Source organism: Carcharodon carcharias, chromosome 5 (genome assembly GCF_017639515.1).
Source record: "Carcharodon carcharias isolate sCarCar2 chromosome 5, sCarCar2.pri, whole genome shotgun sequence".
NCBI lineage: Eukaryota > Metazoa > Chordata > Chondrichthyes > Lamniformes > Lamnidae > Carcharodon > Carcharodon carcharias.
Window position 1 is genome coordinate 131,630,251 of NC_054471.1, and position 16,819 is coordinate 131,647,069.

At 42.2% G+C, this 16,819-nt stretch overlaps 1 protein-coding gene across 2 annotated transcripts in view; it reads left to right on the top strand.

Annotated features, from left to right (window-relative positions):
• The first annotated feature begins 1,339 nt into the window (after positions 1 to 1,339).
• Positions 1,340 to 16,819, top strand: part of mcm9 (minichromosome maintenance 9 homologous recombination repair factor) — a 63,054-nt gene continuing 47,574 nt past the window's right edge. The window contains exons 1-5 of one of the 2 annotated variants that reach the window (XM_041188917.1): positions 1,340 to 1,405; positions 4,942 to 5,076; positions 9,452 to 9,766; positions 11,194 to 11,510; positions 14,901 to 14,982. In XM_041188917.1, coding sequence (XP_041044851.1) covers positions 9,457 to 9,766; positions 11,194 to 11,510; positions 14,901 to 14,982 — 709 coding nt within the window. In that variant the 5' untranslated portion in view covers positions 1,340 to 1,405; positions 4,942 to 5,076; positions 9,452 to 9,456. Of the gene's footprint in view, positions 1,406 to 1,937; positions 2,022 to 4,941; positions 5,077 to 9,451; positions 9,767 to 11,193; positions 11,511 to 14,900; positions 14,983 to 16,819 lie in introns of those variants that run through there. The other variant, XM_041188916.1, reaches the window with a different exon arrangement.

A 16,819-nucleotide genomic window follows, 5' to 3' on the forward strand; every position in this document is an offset into this window, starting at 1 on the left:
CTTGCATTTCCCCCAACTTAGTCTACTGCATTCGTTGCTCCCAATGTGGTCTCCTCTACATTGGAGAGACCAAACGTAAACTGGGCAACCGCTTTGCAGAACACCTGCGGTCTGTCCGCAAGAATGACCCAAACCTCCCTGTCGCTTGCCATTTTAACACTCCACCCTGCTCTCTTGCCCACATGTCTGTCCTTGGCTTGCTGCATTGTTCCAGTGAAGCCCAACGCAAACTGGAGGAACAACACCTCATCTTCCGACTAGGGACTTTACAGCCTTCTGGACTGAATATTGAATTCGACAACTTTAGGTCGTAAGCTCCCTCCCCCATCCCCACCCCCTTTCTGTTTCCCCCTTCCCTTTTTTTTTCCAATAAATTATAAAGATTTTCCTTTTCCCACCTATTTCCATTATATAAAAAAAACCCCCACTAGAGCTATACCTTGAGTGCCCTACCATCCATTCTTAATTAGCACATTCGTTTAGATAATATCACCAACTTTAATTTTAACACCTATGTGTTCTATTGTACTATTGTCGTTGACATCTTTTGATGATCTGCTTCTATCACTGCTTGTTTGTCCCTACAACCACACCCCCGCACTCCACCTCTTTGTCTCTCTATCTCTCCGCCCCCCCCACACACACCTTAAACCAGCTTATATTTCAACTCTTTCTTGGACTCGAACGCAAGTTCTGTCGAAGGGTCATGAGGACTCGAAACGTCAACTGTTTTCTTCTCCGCCGATGCTGCCAGACCTGCTGAGTTTTTCCAGGTAATTCTGTTTTTGTTTTTTTTATTATAAATACTTTGTTGCTTGTGTAAGCTTGCTGGTTGAAAATTGGCTACTATATTTTCTACATTTCAACAGTGACTACACTTCAAAAGTATTTTATTTGCTGTAATGCCATATGACACGTCCTGAGGATAAAGGCGCTATAGAAATGCAAGTTCTTTATCTGTCCAACCAACTTTCTCAATGTGTGTACAAAACACTCACGTTGTAACACAAAAATGCATTTTCAATTTTAAAATGCAAATTTTTGCAGCAAAACAATCAAATTCTAAATTGTTTAAATCATTTTTATTTTTATGTAAAACTGAAGTTTTAATGAGCGCGCGCTGTAATATCACCCCTTGGAACCTACCACTGAACTAGAGGGGGAAGTCATTGCATGCCTCAATTCCTTACATGTAATATGACTACATAATATCCACTATAGGATATTGTCACACTCGCGAACAATAATTCACCGATTTTTCACTTAAATCTAAATGATTGAAGAGGTGGTGAAGAAGTAAGAGGAGCTATATAATCACCCAGTCCCTGTCACTCTCGGCGGTGAAGTGGCTGGCGGGCGATGTGAATGAAGAGTAAGGGATTCAGTCGCTGGGTGGCCGCTCCAGGTAATATTTGTAGAACCTGTGTTTATTAACACTATTACTGCTGATTATTGTCATCACGATCCCTGTGTTCGCCTTGTTGTGATGTCCCGGCGTTCGCTTTATTGTGATGTCACGGGATCCCATTTATTCTGATGTCACGGGGGTTCGCTTTATTATGATGTCACGGGATCCCCCTTATTGTGATGTCACTGGGTGCAACCAGACCTGGGTTCTCCGCCTTGTGATATCACGGGGAAGTGTACGGGTTTTGCGCGAGGGTCCTTGTTCCAGCTCGTGGCGCCCGCACTCGGAAGTTTCTCCTGCTCGGTGTCATTTCTGGAACCAGCAGCGGGTGGCGACTTCAGCACAGTCTGTGTCTGCACGTGAGGAAAAGGCTGCGAGCCGTAATTATCATTTTCCCCAGAATCCTTGGGGGGTCGGGTTATTGGTTTATCTCATATAGTAATCTAGGACTAACGGCACATTACTGGACAGGTAAAATTATATAATCCAATGACAAAGCCTCTGAAGTAAGTCGAAACCTCCCATAGAAGTGAGAGTATTGCTTCAAGGGACTTGACAGTTCAAGAAACTATATAGGGTAAAACAACAATTTGCATTTATGTAGCATCTTCAGGTATGATATACTATGCATGCTGCTTTATGGAGGAAAATTAAGTAGTGAATAAAAGGAACGTGTGCAGCAAGAGTTTAGGGACATGATCAAAATTTTAGCCAAAACATGAGTTTTGAGAAGGCTTTTTAAAGTAGAGACTGATTTGGAGAGGCAGAGGGTTTCAGAAGGAGTTCCTGAGACACGAATAGTGTGCCACTAAGTGTGAAGGGAAGGGGCATATAGATGAGGCCCAAGTTGGAAAAATGAAGGTATGGGGAAGATGTAAGCCAGGAGGAGATTGTAATGTTCATACAAACTGTGATTGACAACTGGGTAGAATAGTAGACTTTTTGTTACTAATCCATCTTCTATGGCATTGTATATAAGGGGATCAAAACTAAATGTCTTCTGGTGAAGTAGGGTTAGAGTTGGGATAATTGAATCAGGGAGTCCAAATCCAATTTTATTCCCAATTAGTCCTGTGTTCTGTCCTTATCTTTATATTTCTACTATATATTATTTCCACATTTATAATGCTAATGAAAGCTTGTGCTGTCTTTGGACCCTTCAACCAGTGATGTTATTGAAATGAAAGTCGCTGCAGCCCCAGAGGACCATAGGCTGCTCTCTCATTAGAGAACCACAACCTAAAGGTCACCACACCTCAGGCAAAGGGTGAGGTTGAGAAGGCGGGGCCTTTATGGATGTTATTACAGTATGTCCACTGGAGGGAAGTGTAAATAGAATAGGAACATAGGAGCAGGAGTAGGCCATTTGGCCCCTTGAGCCTGCTCCGCCATTCAATTAGATTATGGCTGACCTTCTACCTCAATGCCATCTTCCCACATTATCCCCATATCAATTAATGTGTCATTGGTATCTAGATATCTCTCAACCTCTGCTTGGAATATACTCAATGTCTGAGCCTCCACAGCCCTCTTGGGTAGAAAATTCCAAAGATTCACCACCTCTGACTGAAGAAACTCCTTTGCATTCCGACCCTAAATGGCCTACCTTTTATTCTGAGACTGTGTCCCCTGGCTCTAGATCCCTGAACCCAGGGAAACATCCTTCCTGCATCCACCCTATCGAGCTCTGTAAGAATCTTGTACGCTTGATGAGATCACCTTTCATTCTTCTAAACTCTAGAGAATACAGGCCCAGTCACCTCAATCTTTCCTCATAGCACAATCTCTCCATCCCAGGAATTATTCTGGTGAACCTTCGTTGCACTCACTCCATGGCCAATATGTCTTTCCTTAGGTAAGGAGACCAAAACTGCACTCAATACTCCAGGTTTGGTCTCACCAAGGCTTTATGCAACTGCAGTAAGACTTCCTTACTCCTGTACTCAAATCCCCTTGAAATAAACACTAACATACGATTTGCCTTTCTAATTGCTTGTCACACTTGCATATTAGCTTTCAGTGACTTCTGAACAAGAACTCCCAGGTCCCTTTGGTCATCAACACTTCCCAACTGCTCCCCATTTAAGAAATGTTCTACATTTCTGTTTTTGTATCAAAGTGGACAACTTCACGTTTCCACATTGTATTCCACCTTTCGTGTACTTGCTCACTCGCTTAGCCTGTCTAAATCCTCTTGAAGTCTCTTTGCATCCTCCTTACAACTCCTACCCCCACCAAGTTTCGTGTCATCAGCAAACTTGGAAATCTTACATTTGATCTCCATATCCAAATCATTGATATAGATTGTGAATAGCCAGGGACCAAACAGTGACCCTTGCGATACTCCATTATTTCTTTTTATGCGTTCATGGGATGTGTGCTTTGCTGGATAGTCCAGCATTTATTGCCCATCCTTAGTGGCCCTTGAGAAGGTGGTGGTGAGCTGCCTTCTTGAACCGCTGCAGCCCATGTGGTGTAGGTACACCCACAGTGCTGTTAGGCTGGAGGGGGGGGGGAGGAAGGAAGGAAGGAGGAGGAGGAGGCTAGTTCCAGCATTTTGACCCAGCGAGAGTGAAGGAATGGTGATATATTTCCAAGTCAGGATGGTGAATGACTTAGTTACAGCCTGCCAACCTGAGAATGACCTGTTTGTTCCTACTCTCTGTTTTCTGTCCAATAACTAATTCTGAATCCATGCCAGCTTATTACCCCCTCAATCCCACGTGGCCTAATTTTGCTTGTGTGAGATCCTCCTGTGTGGGATCTTATTGCAAGCCTTCTAAAAATCCAAATATGCCACATCCACTGTTCTCTCCTAACTATCCTGCTAGTAACATCTACAAAAACCTCAAACAGGTTTGTCAAATATGAGTTCCCTTTCATAAATCCATGTTGACTCTGCCCAATCTTACTATTATTTTCTAAGTGTATAGTTATCACATCCTTTATAATAAATTCTAGCATTTTTCCTGATGTCGGGCTAATGTGTCTAAAGTTCCTGGTTTTCTCTCTCCCTCCTTTCTTAAATAGTGGGGTTACATTTGCTACCTTGTGACCAGCTCACAAGGTTTTTGCATATATATGTGTATATATGGGTATACAGATTTATATTGGGTGGCTGACAGGAAGTCAACTCAATTAGAAACATAGAAACACCGGAAATAGGAGCTGGAGTAGGTCATTCGGCCCTTTGACCCTGCTCAGCTATTCAATATGATCATGGCTGATCCTCTATCTCAACGCCATACTCCTGCATTCTCCCAATGCCCCTAAATGCCTTTAGAGTCCTGAAATCTATCAATTTCCTTCCTAAATATATTCAGTGACTTGGCCTCCACAACCTTCTGTGGCAGAGAATTCCACAGGTTCTGAATGAAGAAGTTTCTCCTCATCCAGACTGAATAGGGGTGGCATGTTCCCTTTAGGACATTAGTCAACCCATTTGGATTTTTATGACGGTCTGGCAGCTTTCATGACGGTTTTTTTCTGGTGCCCAGTCCGCAAATGACCAGATGTAGTAAATTTACTTTCAGAATGTGGCCCTGTGGTTTTTTGAACTCGAGGCTTCAAGGTTATTTCTCCTGTACTGCAACCGCTACACTACCTACCTGCTAGACACTGGCCTTCCATCTTTGGACTTGGATTCAATTGCTGCTCAGGCTGATGAGGTGAGAGTGGTCTCTTGTCTGCTGGCGGTAAAGATTCTATTGAAGTAGAAATAAGTAGTGGGAATGGTAACAAGAATGATCCATGATCCATCTTGTGTATGAATTATCTCATGATTATTCTTGTGAAAGTGGTATTTTTGATTGACCTTTAATTTTTTGCTCTTTTTTTAAATGCTGTGTTGAATTTCAGGGTTCATCACCTGTATTAATGAGGGAAGGAAGTTGCTGAGATAAATCACTGTAACTGCAGCACTTTCCACTGTGGGAGATGCACTTAAACAAAGCCCTGTGTATATGGCTTTATCAGTCAGCTAAGCCTTTAATATCAGAAAAGAATCAGCTACCTTGTTGACTGATAGTTTAAAAATTGTTTTATGAATGGTTGAGCCTATATTGTGACTTGAGTGGCATAAGATTACATTCTCTACTGTCACGACTCACTGGGGATAGTGCGCTGTAGTATCAAGTGGGGAGACGATAGCATAATGATATTGTCACTGGACTAGTAATCCAGAGACCTAGAGCCAAACATGGACAAGGAAACCCCCAGCTGATGACCACATACTGCCCTCCCTCAGCTGATGAATCAGAACTCCTTCATGTTGAACATCACTTGGAGGAAGCACTGGTGGTGGCCAAGATGCAGAATGTACTCTGGGTGGGGGACTTCAATGTCCATCACCAGGAGTGGCTCAGCAGCACCACTACTGACCGAGCAGTCCGAGCCCTAAAGGACACAGCTGCTAGACTGGGTCTGCGGCAGGTGGTGAGGGAACCAACAAGAGGGAAAAACATCCTTGACCTCATCCTTACCAACCTGTCTGCCGCAGTTGTATCTGTCCATGACAGTATTGATAGGAGTGACTACCGCACAGTCATTGTGGAGACAAAGTCCCATCTTTACATTGAGAATACCCCACAGTTGTGTGGCACTATCACTGTGTTAAATGGGATAGATTTTGAACAATTCTAGCAGCTCAAGACTGGGCACCATGAGGCACTGTGGGCTATCAGCAGCAGCAGAATTGTACTCGAACACAATCTGTAACCTCATGGACTGGCATATCCCCTATTCTACCATTATCATCAAGCCAGGAGATCATCCCTGGTTAAATGAATAATGCAGAAGGGCATGCCAGGAGCAGCACTAGGCATACCTAAAAATGAGGTGTCAACCTAGTGAAGCTATAACACAGGACTACTTGCATGCCAAACAGCATAAACAGCAAGTGATAGACAGAGCTAAGCGATCTGCAGTCCTGCCACATCAAGTCATGAATGGTGGTGGACAATTAAACAACTCACTGGAGGAAGATGTTCCACAAATATCCCCATCCTCAATGATGGAGGAGCCCAGCACAGCAGTGTAAAAGATAAAACCTAAGCATTCGCAACAATCCTCAGCTAGAAATGCAGAATAGTTAATCCATCCTGGCCTCCTCCGGAGGTCCCCAGCATCAGAGAAGCCTGTCTTCAGCCTATTCGATTCACTCCACGTGATATCAAGAAATGGCTGAAGGCACTGGATACTGCAAAGACCATGGGCCGTGACAATATTCCAGCAATAGTACTGAAGACTTGTTCTCCAGAACTTGCCGCGCCCCTAGCCAAGCTGTTCCAGTACGGCTATAACACTGGCATCTACCCGGCTATGTGGAAAATTGCACATGTACGTCCTGTACACACAAAGCAGGACAAATCCAACTCGGCCACTTACTGCCCCATCAGTCTTTTCCCAATTTCAGTAAAATAATGGAAGGGGTCATTAACAGTACTATCAAGGGATACTTGCTTAGCAATAACCTCCTCCCTGATGCCCAATTTCGGTTCTGCCAAGTCTACTCAGATCCTGACTTCATTACAGCCTTGGTTCAAACATGGACAAATGTGCTGAACTCCTGAGGTGAGGTGACAGTGACTGCCCTTGCCATCAAGGCAGCATTTGACCCAGTGTGACATTAAGGAGCCCTAGCAAAACTGGAATCAATGGGAATTTGGGAAAACTCTCAGCTGGTTGGAGTCATACCTAGTGCAAAGGATGATGGTTGTGGTTGTTGGAGGTCAGTCATCTTAGCTCCAGGACATCACTGCAGTTGTTCCTCAAGGTAGTGTCCTAGGCCCAACCATCTTCAGCTACTTCATCAATAACCTTCCTTCCATCATAAGGTCAGAAGTGGGGATGTTTGCTGATGATTGCACAATGTTCAGCACCATTCGCAACTCCTCAGATCCTGAGGTGGTCCATGCCCAAATGCAGCTAGATCTGGACAATATACAGGCTTGGGCTGACAAGTGGCAAGTAACATTCACACCACACAAGTGTCAGGCAACAACCATCTCCAAAATTAGAGAATCCAACCATCGCCCCTTGATGTTCAATGGCACTGCCATCACTGAATAACCCACTATCAACATCCTGGGGGCTACCATTGACCAGAAACTGAATTGGATTAGCCATATAAATACTGTGGCTACCAGAGCAGGTCAGAGGCTAGGAATCGTGTGATGAGTAACTCACCTCCTGACTCCCCAAAGCCTGTCCACCATCTACAAGGCACAAGTCAGGAGTGTGATGGAACACTCCCCACTTGCCTGGATGAGTGCAGCTCCCACAACACTCAAGGAGCTTGACACCATCCAGGACAAAGCAGCCCGCTTGATTGGCACCACATCCACAAACATTCACCCCCTCCACCACCAATGCACGGTAGCAGCAGTGTGTACCATCTACAAGATGCACTGCAGGAATTCACCAAGACTCCTCGGACAGCACCTTCCAAACTCCCGACCACTACCATCTAGAAGGACAAGGGCAGCAGATAGATGGGAACACCACCCCTTGGAAGTTCCCCTCTAAGTCACTCACCATCATGACTTGGAAATATATTGCCATTCCTTCACTGTCGCTGGGTCAAAATCCTGGAACTCCCTCCCTAACAGCACTGTGGGTGTACCTACACCACATGGACTGCAGTAGTTCAAGAAGGCAGCTCACCACCACCACCTCAAGGGCAATTAGGGATGGGCAATAAATGCTGGCCCAGCCAGCGAAGTCCACATCCCATTAATGAATTTTTTTTAAAAAGCCTCGTTGTTTCCTGAGCCTCAACAAATGTGAAAAGTTCAACAAAACCACCAGATTGCCCCAATTCCACCTAACTGTTTAATTTAGGTTAACAGAATACGAGTACCAGGTTTGTAAACTTAATAAATAAATAACTGTCATTACTAGTGGCAAAAGAAAGAAATGTGAACTGCTAATCTCTATATCTATAACATAAACTCTACCCCTTCTTAAATCCCTATATACACACATGCATGACAAATAAGCCACATAAAAACATGGATTTTAAGGGCGGGATAAAACAGTTCAATAACACCAGTTCCGGAGTACAGGATCCAATGGGTTGATTTTGATTGCTGTCTTCCAAATTCCTTTCAGTTCTTGTTGATGACACAAAGTGGTCTTCCAGCAATTTCAGTACCTAGTTCACTGGTTGAGCACTTGCCTTTCAATGTCTCTAACAGTGATTTCCCCCTTTGCCCCTTGACAAGGTTCTTCAGAGAGAGATCAGGTTATAGAGATATGAGGAGAAAATGCCAGCTAGGTATTATTGTGTAATTACTGGAATCTTTCACATACAGGAGAAAGAGGTTTTAGGTCTTGTTCTATTCAGGCTAGGAGCTATTCTGCTGCACTGCCCTCAAACAAAACCTGGTTACTTGGTCAGGAGCCAATTAAAACATTGTTGCCAGGCAGCTCCCTTGGTCCAGGACTCCTTTCTGGCAGCATCCTATCTTTCATGGCACACTCTGTTCCAGGACTGCAATATTGTATATATATCTCATCTTGTTCCAGTGGACATGTCTTTCAAACAGCAGCCATTGTGATTTTAATCCACAGTCCAACAGAAAATAAAAAGATATGTTCTTTACAACAGTCCAACAGAAATAAAAAAGATATGATCCTTACACTAACTGGTCTTACACTAGATATAAAAATGAACTGATACTGAATTGATTCTAGATATACAAGATTCAATAGGCAGCAATTGCAGTTTAACTGCCTTTTTAAACAGAGTGCTTCTTCTACTGCTGGGCAAAATATTCACAGTTGTAGGAAAAAAATAACAGTTATGAATTTCTTTGAAATCAATGCAGAGTATATTTGAATGATCACATTTTAGCTTTTCTGGATGCAATATCATGGTGGGGCTGTGAGCAATCCAAACATATGATAGTCCGCTTTAGCCCATCTATTGGGGGTCAAGAGTTATGCTACTGTATTTGTAAGGGTAATTACTAAATGTATTCATGACACTGCATGATCAAATTCAATGCTTATAATTCCCTTATCTTTTTGTTTTCCAAACAGGAAGAATGCATCTGAATCCAGAACAAGTTGCCTTAATTGGACAAGTGTTTGAATCTTATGTTGTAGAACTCCACAAAAATGATATCATCCACATTCTGCAAGAGCCAGATAATGGTGCTCACTATCCCGTCACTGTGAATGCACTGACACTGTTTGAAATCAGTATGGAGATTGGTGAATACTTAAATGCATTTCCTAATGAACTGTTTCCAATATTTGACAATGCACTGCACAGAGCAACCATGACAATTCTACAGTCATATCCAGAACCACATAATTTGGTGATGAAACAAAACCTTCATGTGAGAATTTCAGGTCAGACTGAATACCAAACCACAAAATCATTAGCAAATGAAATTTATAGTAGTGTGATCATTGCCTTATTGACTGTAAATACTTGAATTTTCATATTCTGTTTTTTATATTTATTGGGGGCGGGAATGAAACCAGGGACAGTATTTAATGGAGGCAAGGGGGGTCTTGCCAACAGGCGTGAGAGTCCCACCACTTCTTTTTGTGAAGCCCTGCCAAATTGGACAGCAGTGGGCCTTCATCAGGATCAAGGACCCCTGGGTGGGCGGGGCCTCCTTCCAAGTGCTGCCAGCCAATCAGAGGCTGGCAGCTCTTCATTGCTTGGCAACACCACCAGGGACGTGGTGGCTACTGTTGGTACTACACCATCCAAGACCCAGGATTGTTGATGGACCCAGGCATCGATGAGTGATGGCGGAAAGGAGGGTGGTGGGAGGGGAGGGGCTCTCAGTGGGCCCACCCCTTTTCACTTTGAACAAGTGACACCAACCCCGCCCCTCAACACCTGGAAGCTTGCAAGCAACTCCTACAGGGATTGCTGTTCGGGCTTCTCATATGGCAAGTCCCCTGCCTGCTACTGAGTGAATACAGGCATGGACTTAATCGGGGAAAAGGTGGGATGGGTACCCATTCACCAGCCTTCTGCCCAATTAAATGCCTTCCCCCACCACCAAACATGTCACAGGGAGGGGCATTAAATATGTCCTACAAGTCTGTCAGTCATGCTTCAACCGCAGGGTCTGTTTTACAGAACTATTATTTGGCAGGCTAAGTGTATTGTTGGTGTCATCTTTTTAGTTAATTTTATTTCTCTGTTTCTTTTGAGTTCGCTCAAAGTTGCACCAAGTGTGTCAAGTGGCTCTGAGCATAGCTCTAAGTCTAGAAATTCATTAACACACATTGATGCATTAAACCGGCACCTAGGTGTCCTATATGGCAGGCAGTGTGCACATGTCAATCCCAACCCGGAACTATGCTGCTCACCACATTGGTACAGGTTTCTGCAGAGTCCAGGGCCTACTCCAGAAACAGAATTAGTCCCTTTGCATGTGCAAATGGAGGCCCTGCCTGCTTTCGCAAAAGGACATGAAAGATGTTGTGGTACTAGTCAAAGAACAGCAGGAGATTTGTTTTACTATTCTGACTAATATTTGTTCCTTAAATAATATAACTTAAAACAATCTGGTCATTTATCTCACTGATGTTTGTAAGACCAAATTGACTCGTGCATTTTCCTGTATTCCAACAATGACTACAGTTCTTTAAAACTAGCTCAGTAAAGCACTTGGGATGTCCTAAGGTCAAGAAAGACTCTATATAAATGGAATCTCTTTCTCTATAGGGAATGACAAAGGGTTGTCAATAATGCTGAATTAATAATTTCATGTTTTCAGTAAAGCATGAATCTTACTTGTTTCTTTATTTGTCAGGACTGCCACTTTGTCCTGAATTGACAAGGGATCGCATTCCAAAAACCAGAGATGTAAGTCATTTCCTTTCAATTATTGGCACAGTCATACGTACTGGAATGGTGAAGGTGCTGGATTTTGAGCACGAGTACATGTGTAACAAATGCCGACACATCTTCACGGTGACTGCAGACTTTGAACAGCATTACACCATCTGCCGTCCCACATCCTGCCCTAATCCAGAAGGTTGCAACTCAGTGAAATTTACATGCCTATCTGGAGCCTCATCCTCTCCTGCGAGTTGTAAGGACTACCAAGAAATCAAAATTCAGGAACAGGTGATGTAAAAAAAAAAACAACACCTTTCATTGCCATTAATTTTAAAAATATATTACTTAATTCTCAACTAACAAATATTTTGGTCAGTAAGATGCAGTATAATAGTTTATGTGTGATTCATAATGCCTTTTTTAAACTTGAATATGAAACCAAATACTTGTAACTGTTAGAGTTGAGTCAGATGGCCCGAATTCAAATCCTTTACAGTGGGCTGGATTTTCATGGAGTCAGGACGATTCTGCAGCCATTTAAAAATGGCGAGGATTCCAGCTCCCATTCCTGGCGCTATACAATTTTCGCCAGCCCGGGATAAGAGTATGGGTAGTGAGCCCATACCTTGCACTCCTGACCTATCCGGCTCCATTGCACCTTATAATCTCCGCAATCTCAGGCATGTTGTGAATCGTAGTCTAGATTTGGGAACCTTTTGAAAGATAACTTCAAAAGATCTTACCCATGCCCCTGAGTGATACCCCATATCCCTTCATACCTTCTATGTCAAACCAATGCCAACCCATGCCCCCAGCCACTCCTCATGGACTCCATACTCTCCATGCCAACTCTAACCCCTTGCATGCCCATTCAGCGAGTATATACTACGTACAAAACCAATGAGCCATAGAGTAACAATGGCAAGTGTGGAACTGCTAAGAAAAAAACACCCATTTAGAAATGTTCTTTGAAAAAAAATCTGCTGTTCCTACAATCCTATAAAGTGTCAATTAGACAGACCATCTATAACAGAGGTTCCCAAAACTTACCTGTCCTCATTATGCATGCTTGGCTGAGAGCCAGACAAATTAAGACATTAGCTCAGCAGGGAATCTGTTTTGACCAGTGAAGTGAATTGTTGACTTAGTGGTTATAATAAGTTCTTTCTGTGATCTATTTGTCAATGTCTCAATATTTATTTGGATAAGCTTAAGAAGTGTATGAAACCACACACACACACACACACACACACACACAAAAATGGGACACAGGAATGCTACACATGGTTTTCCATCTCTGTTCTAATAGATGGAAATTCATTGACAGAGCCCTTGCAATCTTCCGATATGTGCAGCTTACAGAAAGCCTCACCTGCCAGCAGAGTGAATTTGGCTCTTGGGTCTCCAGCCTGTGCTATCCTCTTAAAAAAAAGTTTGTGATTAAAAAAGATGGAAGGATAGAGGAAAAGCAAAATAAATAATTACAACTAATTCACCTATTTTTAAAAAAATTGTATTTAATATATGGCATTACTTCATGTCATGTGCTAACAAAATTGGTCCGGCAACTGAGTGGGGGACCTGGGACCTGTGTGGCCAGGGAAAGCAATAGTAAGTCTCTGTAACCAGACAGACTGAAGAATCCTTACTGAACCATGCAAAGTCTAAATCATGAAGTGTAAGTTTGAATTATTTAATTCAATGTCAAAGCATGCACAAAAAGTGAAATAAAAGGATTAAGGGAGAGAGAGAAATAGACATAAAGAAAAAGCAAAAACATTTTAATTTTTAAATTTTAAAAATTCTCCAATAATAATTAAAATGTGAAGAAATAATTATCAACAATATTCATTGCCAGAGAGGTTATTTGAAAGTAATTAAAACCTACACTGTTAAAACATTCAGTTGCACTTAAATCAACAAATCCTAACTTTTACTGGGTTAATAAAAATGAAGCCGTCTTTTTAAGTCATGACAGTTCATTTTTAATAAGGAACGGGATTTCAGGAAGATAGATTAATTCTCATAATGTTATTGGAATTTATTGTAAAATAGTGGTGTCTGTATGAGTGTGTGAGACTTCGATTAAAGACAGCTGGTCTGAAGGTTTTGATGTAAACATGGTAAACAAGGGGGAAGTTTAGAATGTAAGGAGTAAAAGTATATTTGCATTTTTAATCAAACAAGACTAGATTGTTTTCAAAGGAAGGGTGAAATGTGTCACCTAGCCAGGTGAAGTTTAGAAACACTGTTTATTTTTCCCAAAGATTACTGGTAAAACTTAGCATTATGAGGGATTTTTATTATCGGAAAGATAAAGTCCAAAGACATAGTGAAACAATGCGAATTTGCATTCAAAAGGGAAAATATGTATAAAAGAGCAAAAGCTGAGTGTAAGAGTAGGCATTTTTAAGATCTAACAATTGTGAAAACCCTTCAGCAGCTACGTCTCAAGCTGCTGTTTTCAAAGAACTGAAGTTAAGGAAACTCACTTTGAATTCGACTTGTTCAGGGTATCATGTTTCTTTGCCTGGGTCTTTTAAAATCTGTCTGTCTTATTGTTGCCTTAACAAAAGTGTAACTGGGAGTTAGATTGACAAGGGAATTTATAAGTTATCATAGTAGTAATTTGTAGATCTATATATGTGCTTAAAATCATTTCTTTTACTAATGTTTAACCTTGTTTTGTAAAAACCTATAAAACTTGGTCTTATTACAACTGAATTCAAGGCACTCATCTCGAAATTTATACAAATTGCAAAACAGGTTGTGGCAGTTGTTTCAAGTTTCCCTCTGGGATTTGAACAACTCAGCATTTACCATCGGCTCTGCCATAACAATGGCTAATTAATCACCTAAACATATACCTTTGAGGAATATTGTTGGCATAGTGGTAATAACATGACCAGTAATCCAAAAGCCCAGACTAAGGCTCCGGGGACATGGGTTCAAATCCCGCCATGGCAGCTGGTGGAATTTAAATTCAATTAATTGAAAGCTAGTCTTAGCAAGAGTAAGCATGAAACTATCATTGCCGTAAAAACCCATCTGATTCACTAATATCCTTTAGGGAAGGAAATATCAGCGATGCCCACCTCCCAGGAAAGAATAAATAAAAAAACACACAACACTGTATTGCAATATTTTGTTTTTTTATCCAAAGACTTAGAATATGAAGTAATATCAAACTTGTGTGATAGCTTAATTGGGCTGCAGTTGCCTACTGTATAGAAAAGATATAAAAACACTGGAAAATTGTTGCATTAACTTACTAGGACTAAACTGGAATGAATAGATACAATTATGAAGAAATTGGGCTGTTTAGACAAAAGCTAATGAGTGACCCAACAGAATCTTCAAAGCTATGATGTGTTATATTGAGGTAGATAATCAAAGACTGTTTCTACTGGTCAGTGAGATTGTAACAAGAAGGCATAAATTAAAGACCAAATACAAAATAATTTAAAGGAATGGTTGGGAGAAAATGTTTTCAGAATGTAGAATTCTTTGCCACTGCTGCTGAAACTGAGTCATCTGTTTTTTTAAAGAAAATATTGTTTGAAGTAGAGAAGTATATTCACAATGTGTACGTGAAAGGAACAGGATTGTGAAATTAGACATGAATACAGAACAGCTATTTGCATTATTCTTCACATACCTTTCTTGGTTCAATATTAGGTTCAGAGGCTGTCTGTGGGCTGCATACCTCGATCTTTGTTGGTTGTATTGGAAGATGACCTTGTGGACACTTGCAAATCTGGTAAGTGTTACTGCATTGTCTGCTTACAATGGTAAAGAGCCAATATATGAGACTGACTAATGAAATCATTGCACCCTTTTTCCAGCAAAGACCAGTCTCCATAGTTACAACCTGAAAATGTTCCTTGATTTGGTCTTATCACCATTATAACCTCAAACCATTTCTATTAGGTACTATAATTTTGTTCAAAATTACAATAGTTCAATAGCTTGCATCTATAATTTTCTCTAATATTAGGCCTATTCTAATTTTACAAAAAAAATTCCTTAAAATCATTGTTTTAATGTGTTCTCAAAGGCAGCATTATAAACTGGGCCTGCTGTATTTCAAAAGAATGTGTTTCTAACTAGTACTGAAGGAACTTGGTCAAACATTGTTCAGTGTTAAAATTGAAGATTTATCTTAAAGCAGAAATGAACTTGAATAATAGGTAGTATATATTACATTTTGAAGAATGTGCTTCATGACCAGAATATTGCCATTGGCATGCGGGGCCAGCTCTGACACGTTGACGCGCAAAATGACGCAAGGTGACGTTGGGCATGCGTGCCAATGTCATCGTGCATCATTCCAATATTGCGTTTGGTGGGCATGCGCCAGAGGCAGCTGCACGCCTGCCAAACTGTCAAAGGTCTATTAAGGCCATTAGGAAAGTCAATAAGGTCATTAACACCATTGCCCGTCCAACCTTAAGGCTGGCGGCAGGCGAAGAGCCCAAGCAGCCTTCGCATTTGTCAGGAAACCTCATCCACGGGTGTTTATAAAATTAATAAATACATTTGGTGAACTTGAAAAACATGTCCAAGCTCATGTGACACTGTCACATCAAGGGAAATGTTTAAATAAATTTTTAATTTATTTATGGCATGATTTTTTTAACAACTTAATCTCCCTGAGGCAGCTCCGTGCCTCAGAGAGATTGCTGCGCTCTTTAGTGCACGTGCATGGAAAAGCTCAGGCCCCGACAGTCCCTTCACCTTCCCCCGCCTGCCCGCACAGGTCACACTGCGCTACTGGCCGTGCATTACGTTGGGTGGGCCTTAGTTGTAGGGCTAGGGCTTGTTTGAGGAAGGGGGAAGGAGTGGCCTCAGGCAAGGGAAGAGGCTGCAGGACGAGGGCTGTACTGGGGAATGGGCTATCCCAGCATGTGTGTTGGGCACAAGTTGATTTGGGCAAGCAGAGTCAAGATGATGAGGACTGAGGAGGCAGTCTCCAAAGCAGACAAAAGCAGATGGAGATGTGAGGGTGTGTATGAGTGAGTGGTGATGCCCCTTTGAGCAGGCAGTGAGTGAGATGCCAGTGAATGTGTGATGGGTTTAGAGTGATGTGATAGTTGCCTTACCCTGGCGGCACAGATGAGATCATTCATCCTCTATCTGCATTGGATGGCCAACCTTTCCTGTGCAGCATTGGCATAGATCACCACTACTATTGTCTACCAGCCAGGAGTGGTAATGTTGCTGCCTCTCCTGCAGCCAGAGCAGTGGTAGAGGACATCCCGGCGGGCCTCCACGGCTGCCAAAAGGCATTTGAGGGACACGTCACTAAACCTGGGGGCTGCAGTCTTGCCTTCAGGGCCATGTCTTATTTGCAGCAGCCCTGGGCTGGAAGCAGAGAGGTTTTTGCGCAGCTGCACTTTAAATGTGGCGCCTGGCGTGATGAAGCGGCGAGGTGATGGCATGGCAGACACATTGGAGCCCACCTGCCATGGAAAAGACGTGTTTCCTGAGAATGCATAATTAATGAGTGGGATTGGGATAATACAATGTGAAAAGCCGCCATTGCGGCTGGCGGGAAAACATCATTTTACCCGCCTGCTACTGCACTTAATGCAAAT